General features: G+C 46.9%; 2 protein-coding genes across 2 annotated transcripts in view; one reads left to right on the forward strand and one right to left on the reverse strand.

The window, feature by feature from the left end:
- T265_05654 (hypothetical protein) overlaps positions 1 to 1,227 on the forward strand; it is a gene marked incomplete at both ends in the record, with an annotated part of 9,658 nt that extends 8,431 nt beyond the window's left edge. Inside the window, one exon of the mRNA XM_009170719.1 lies at positions 976 to 1,227. Within this exon, the coding sequence (XP_009168983.1) occupies positions 976 to 1,227 (252 nt within the window). The remainder of the gene's footprint in view (positions 1 to 975) is intronic.
- T265_05653 (hypothetical protein) overlaps positions 1 to 6,221 on the reverse strand; it is a gene marked incomplete at both ends in the record, with an annotated part of 17,503 nt that overhangs the window by 10,793 nt on the left and 489 nt on the right. Inside the window, one exon of the mRNA XM_009170718.1 lies at positions 2,286 to 2,446. Within this exon, the coding sequence (XP_009168982.1) occupies positions 2,286 to 2,446 (161 nt within the window). The remainder of the gene's footprint in view (positions 1 to 2,285; positions 2,447 to 6,221) is intronic.

Below are 6,221 nucleotides of genomic sequence, written 5' to 3' on the forward strand. Positions count from 1 at the left end.
AGGAGCCAGTCAACGCATGACCACGTGATGTGGTTGAAGGATGAACGGCGCTAGTCAGATTAGCCACATGAAGGGTGGGAGAGAGCCAGAGGCGGTATTTTTCTGCAAGCCTGTTTTCGATACCGACTGGACTATGGGGAAAGTATTCAAGCTCTTTTAACCTGTACGGTCTCTTGGCTGGCGGGGCCTTTCAGGTGAGGTTATCATCAGTTTCCCTGCTGTCAAGTTTGCTTGAGCAAAATGTACGGCAGTTTATCCCAGGTTTACGGATATGCAATACATATATTGTATTAATTGTACTTTGCTATCCTTCTGTACACGTATTGTCCTACTATAATGACAGTTCCAGAAGACAGATGATCATCCCGTCTGACCAGAGACAGCGGAATTCGTGTTCCAGGATGTGTCTTTGAGTTCACAAGAGCACTTAAGGCGTTATTAACCGTTCACTGCATATCTCTGAAAATTCCAGCATGTAGAATACACGCCCACCGTCCAAGAACTAGTTCTATTCGAGAAGACCAAGTAGGATGCGAATGTAGGTCACTTGACATTCTATTTGCTCACGCTGCGCCGCAGTGTATCTGACCCTGTTAAGTCGCGTGAACATGTTTCAAAAATAACTCGCCGGCTGCAACACCAGCTATGTGGACTGCAACCCCACCGCCGCAAGATTCTTCAGGTGAACACACTCCAGAGTGATGTGATCAACTTACTGTCAGCCTTACTAACCGCGTACTTGTCATACAGTGGTTGTAGCTGCGACAGTTTCGTTCACCGATGATTCGGGGAGGTGGGGTAGGTAGCTGTGCATTGCAGGCGGGAGCTGATAAATTGGTGCATAAATCCAGCACTGTCAGTGGGCTGTCAAGTGAAGGGGGTTGGTTGGAAAAGGAGCTATGCATTGAAGGCAATAGCTTGGATGCACGAAGGCCAATGAGGGCGCGACTGGGCCATGTCTGACAATCTCTCTAGCCATTGGTGTGGCCCGTCTCGGGGTCCCCATCCAGGAAGACGGCAGTGACCAGCGCAGCTGAGTTTGCTGGTAATGGCTTTTATCCTCCGTTGCCAAGCCATTGTTTGACCACCCCCGGCTCTCTCTCATCCTTCACGTGGTTGTGGGAAAAGAGCCCTTCGAGGAAGTCGGTCGACTGGCATACGCGCAATCTATGCAGTATGATCAGTTCATCTATCGAAGGCGAGTTATTTCTCCAGAATACCATTTGACGAACTTCAGCATTGCTGATGCGGTGATCTCACCAGATTCGGGAAGTGCTCTGAAGACATTGATGGTCAAACACTGCAAGTATTTTAATGTCCTTAGCGCGCAGCGGCCAGGTTTCTGACCCACACCGCAGCATTGTAAACTTGACCCCTGACAGAGAGGCTGATGTAACGCCTACGCCACAGGTGACGCAGGCTCACAAAAGCTGCTCTGGCCTTCCCAATCCTGATGAAAACATCATCTTTCGCGAGACCACCAGGACTGATACAGCTGCCCAGGTAAACAAATTTGTCTACAAGCAAACCTAAATAGCTTCCTCAGCTAAAAGATTTATTTTTACACCTCCAGATGAAAGATAACTTCCACAAGTCGAGACGTGTCGTAGACTTTACTACTGCATAAGCTCTACCCCCATTGAACGTACTGTTGGCAGTGATAGCTGGAATGCATTTGTTGGCGGTTGACCACGAGACTGTCGATAAGTCCACCGAGTTTGGGAATACACTTGAGAAACGCGCAATCGTGCTTGCGTTTAAATAGTTTGTGATGTGATTGGCTGTTCACAAGTCATCTTACTCAGAGTCTGATTGGCCCGTTGGCGATCCGTTTTGCATCGTAATCGCGAAAGGACCAACCGGACTTCAGTTAGGGTAATTTGTGAGCATCCAATCACGTTAGGGATCAAGACGGGAACTACTCAACCAATGCCAAACTTTTGCCAAGCTCGGCGAACCAGTCAACAGCCGCCTAAAATGAAATACAATAAAAATACTTCAAGAGGAGACCACACTGGGTCAGAGTGGACCAGTGACCCCTCTTTGAAAGAATGACTCCGTCCGGGATTGTTCGCTTCGTGCTGCGGGGATCTTATATCGGAGTATCCAGCAGTTTGTCAAAGGACCAAAAATACAACAGGAATCCCAAACGAGGCTGACAGGAGCGCACAAACAGAATTCACTGGATTTTCAGCATACATAGTTCTCAAGTAAGATGAAGGTTAGTCAAGGGACAAACCTGAACAAAATATGGCTGACGAAAAAAAGAATGCGGCCTCACTCACAATCGCCTTGCAGGATCCAGGATCAGGTCACCGTCCAGACCAAAAATGATGAAAAGCACGACACCTTGACCGAAATTGAATGTACCATCGAGGAACTCGAGAACCAGGTAGACACCCGATGGCGCATCACGAACCAGACGCCAAACGCATAAACATATACCCTATATGGTACGAGAAACGTGGGAATGCAAAATGAACGAGTGTGACAGTCGCGTAAGTTTTGTTGTAAGTAACCGGTTTTTTGTTTTGATTGTCGGCCCTACTGATGTCTCATCTGCGGACGGTTGGACGGGAGACTCATCTGGAACCCCGTTGAATCTCTCGTTTATGATGTTTTTAAGCAACTGAATGCACTGCTATCGGACGCCTCATGCTTCAGTTGGTACGATATTCGAGATATAGTGACACATGTATAAACGCAATACACTACTCAGCAGATTGATGTCGAAGAGTTCTCAGCATTACTTATCTTCACATCGGCTATCTGTTTTGGGGGGAGGGGGGAGCTAGCTGCCTGCCCAGAATCGCGACTGTCTACACAAGGCAGTCAATCCAATGTTTGTTCCAGTAATGCAGGCCGATTACAGCCTGCAGGACACTCACCAATGACAGAAACGTTCTCTCGAAATATGCGGGATCTATAGTGTAGCCAATCCCACCTGGAAAGGTAACTTTAGATCGGTCTCTAGAGGTGGCATCTTCAGAACGAGGAAACAGTGCCCATAGTCTGTCTGAATGAAAGTTGTTTTTTCCAAACTGAGTGTAGCATACACGCGGCTCGTGCGAATCAGCACGCCAGAACAGCTTTCAGAATCGCTCAGAGTGTAGCCCTAAAACGGTGATGGGTGAAGCGACAAAACGTCTAGAAGCTGTCCAGAGGGGCCATCTCAAGCTCAACAGGACAACCTGACGGTGTTCTATCAACCGGTGTCCGTTGGCTGTGCATCATGCAAAAAATTCAAACGATGTGATGTATGAAAGACACTCGGTGTCTACACTCGAAAAAATACATGTTAAATAATCAGTTGTGTTTCACACCCGTGTTGAAAGTTATGCTTCACTGGACTAATCAATCTGTTTAGAGAATTCGCCATGCAATCGGAAATTTTTACCCTACGTGCTGTCCGTTTGAGTTGATGCGTCTGTCCAGCCAAAGAGTGAGGCGACGATAAAAGTCGTTGCACCCCGCAGGCTCAACATGGGACGAGTGAGGTATGAACTGCGGAGATGAGGAAATTCACTGATGGGCCTGTGTGAACCAACAAATATTACTTCCTACTGATGTCGTTGACAGTAGTTAAAAGTAATCCTAACGTTTCATGGGTAGAACCGCAGCCCCGATGTAGGGGTCTCAAAGTTTGGGTGTGAGGTGCCCTCTAGGATAAAGTAGATCCACCTTACTGGACATAACCAGCTATTGTTTTTCACTGTTTTCAAGGCCAAATGGAACCTCATTTTGACATGTTCTATGAGTAAACTCACACGGCCAAGAGTCATGTCAGGTTGGTTTTCAAGCCTCACCAATCATTGACAGGATACACTCCGACGGCAAAATTTTGCCTTCTCTTCAACATGGACCCTTCTATTGTCTCCTCCTTTTGCAGCTTGTTTGGTGAGGTCTAAGACGTCTAACACACGAACGCACTCACCAGGACATCGTATTCGATCGAACCATCCAGGCGTTTCCATCGTAAAAAAACGGTCACCAGTAAGCACGCCCAGAGTGTGTACCCTTTCCACGTATCCCACGTTCGGTGATTAAGGTGTTCTTACACGTAAACACGCGAAATCTACGAAGCATAGTGTTGGAGCCCGCGCAAACTCTAAAGGCCATCTGTATTTGCCTCATTTAGTACTTGAAATATCGCATCAACCTCTGATGCCCGCTGCAAAGAAATCCACGTTCGAAACATCCCCTTTGCCTCACGCCATCACAAATGTTACGAAGGAAGGATAGCCTGGCTATTGTGAGATGTAGAGGGCCGCCCGACACACACTAGTAATGAACCAATCACAATCAAGTGAATCCGAACAGCCAATCCAAGATTCGGAATGGCGTCCAGGGCGGTTATTTGTACACCAATAGAAACGTAGTAATTTGGTTCACAAAATGAGTTTCCAGGAGCGAACCAGGGCTGGTACTTGATCAATCTCCGAAGTCTTCATCCCGATTGGACGACTATTTCAGGTGCGGGAAGTGAGACCAGCTGGTCCGTCTTCGGCAGGTTGCTACTCACAAAAACCATCTGAAATGTTGAGGTATTCCTCTAATGTTCTCATCGGACCCAATGAACATTTCGGAGAGGTTGGATGTGAAACAGTTCTTCTTCAAGCGTTCCCTGAAGACAAAGACCACGTTTCTGACTAACGAAGGATCGAAGTACCGCAGGCAAAACTGATTTCACCACGATATGAATTGCCGGCGAAGGACAGTCTGTAGTTCGAGACTCCAGTATTGATTTCATATATGATCCAGACCAGTTGAACCTAAGCGATTTAGCAGGCAAAAGAAGGTATTCGGTTCGACTGCAAAGCCAGTTTCGATGCAACCCAAACTGTTGGTGAGGCACGCACCAACCGCACAAAGGAATCAACTTGGTTGGCTTGTAACTGAGTCCGCGAACTCTAGATTTGCCTGCGAAGAAAATTTGTCTGAGGGGCATTTAAACTCCCGAGGTGTCACAAGTAGGCGGGTTGGAAGCGTCCACGAGCGTGAAGTTCGTGAATAACGGAGAGGAATGTTTAACGAGGCGGTAGCGGACCCGTAGATGACTTGGAGTTAATTCATACTGTTAGGCGGAATTCCACACGGATCCCGCCTTACCGCTCGCTCTCAGGTGCTGCAGCAGCAAAGAAGCCCATCCCACGCCAGATTGGCCAAACATTCGGGACGCTTGCCGGTCCGGCATCAAGTCGAGATCTGATTGGTCGAAAGTCTGGACCCAACAGCCAATCACGACCCAGTATAGACCGAATGCCGGTTGCCAACGGCGCATACAGAACTCGTCAGAATTTCCAGAAAGCTAATGCCACCTACGATATATATATACATATATATACATATATGAAGTGCTGTACAAGTGTTCCTGACTTCGTTTTGGGCGCTAATATACCTTGTGCACCTTTGGTGGTTATTTTGACGTGAATGTTAGCTTGGGAGGTTCAGACCGAAAACTAAGCTGAGAAAAATATCGTTACTAAAATACTGGAGTAACTGAAAAGGATATTACTGACTCTCAATCTGATACTTGATTCCACAGCAAAGCAGGAATATAGTTATATCCACATTTCTACACGATGAGGTGTGCAAAGAACACTCAAATGAATAACACGGCAGCTACAAATCGGATCGGTTGTGTGTACTGTCCAAAACATGATGTAGTGCAGGGAACCAGTGAAGTTTTTCGCGGAAGAAAATCAACAAATGTGCCATAGACATTGGTGAACTAGAAGTTTAAAATCACGGGGATATTTGAGCATCGCGCCGAGTAGTTACCATGAAAATTTCGGAATATGAAGCGTTTAAAGGGCATGTTCCTGTCAAAACAAAGGATCGTTGGGAAAAGCGGTTGACTGGTGGAAACAGACGGAAAATCAGGGAAAATCAACCATAAACGAGAGATTCAGTAGAGTCTCTCGTGAAAACCAAGTTAATTTGCAAATGAATGTATCTGTCGAAATCAGTCCAATGTGGGTTCAAACAGAACATAAGGTTGACGGAAACTCGGGGACTGCGCCTACCTGATGAGCCCCAAGAACGGCGAAACCGGTCGTGGGCTGTCGAAGAGTTTTCAGCAACCTAATGAGTAGTTTCTTTTATGAAAATCAAGGCCATCAGGGACCGAAACTTACAAAGAACATGGTTGTCAGAAGCAAGAACAACAGCACCAGGTGCCGCGTATGTTGAAACTCCAGGTCGTCCAGGGAATTGGCAAC

The sequence above is a fragment of the Opisthorchis viverrini genome, assembly GCF_000715545.1.
Source record: "Opisthorchis viverrini unplaced genomic scaffold opera_v5_111, whole genome shotgun sequence".
In the NCBI taxonomy this organism is placed as follows: domain Eukaryota; kingdom Metazoa; phylum Platyhelminthes; class Trematoda; order Opisthorchiida; family Opisthorchiidae; genus Opisthorchis; species Opisthorchis viverrini.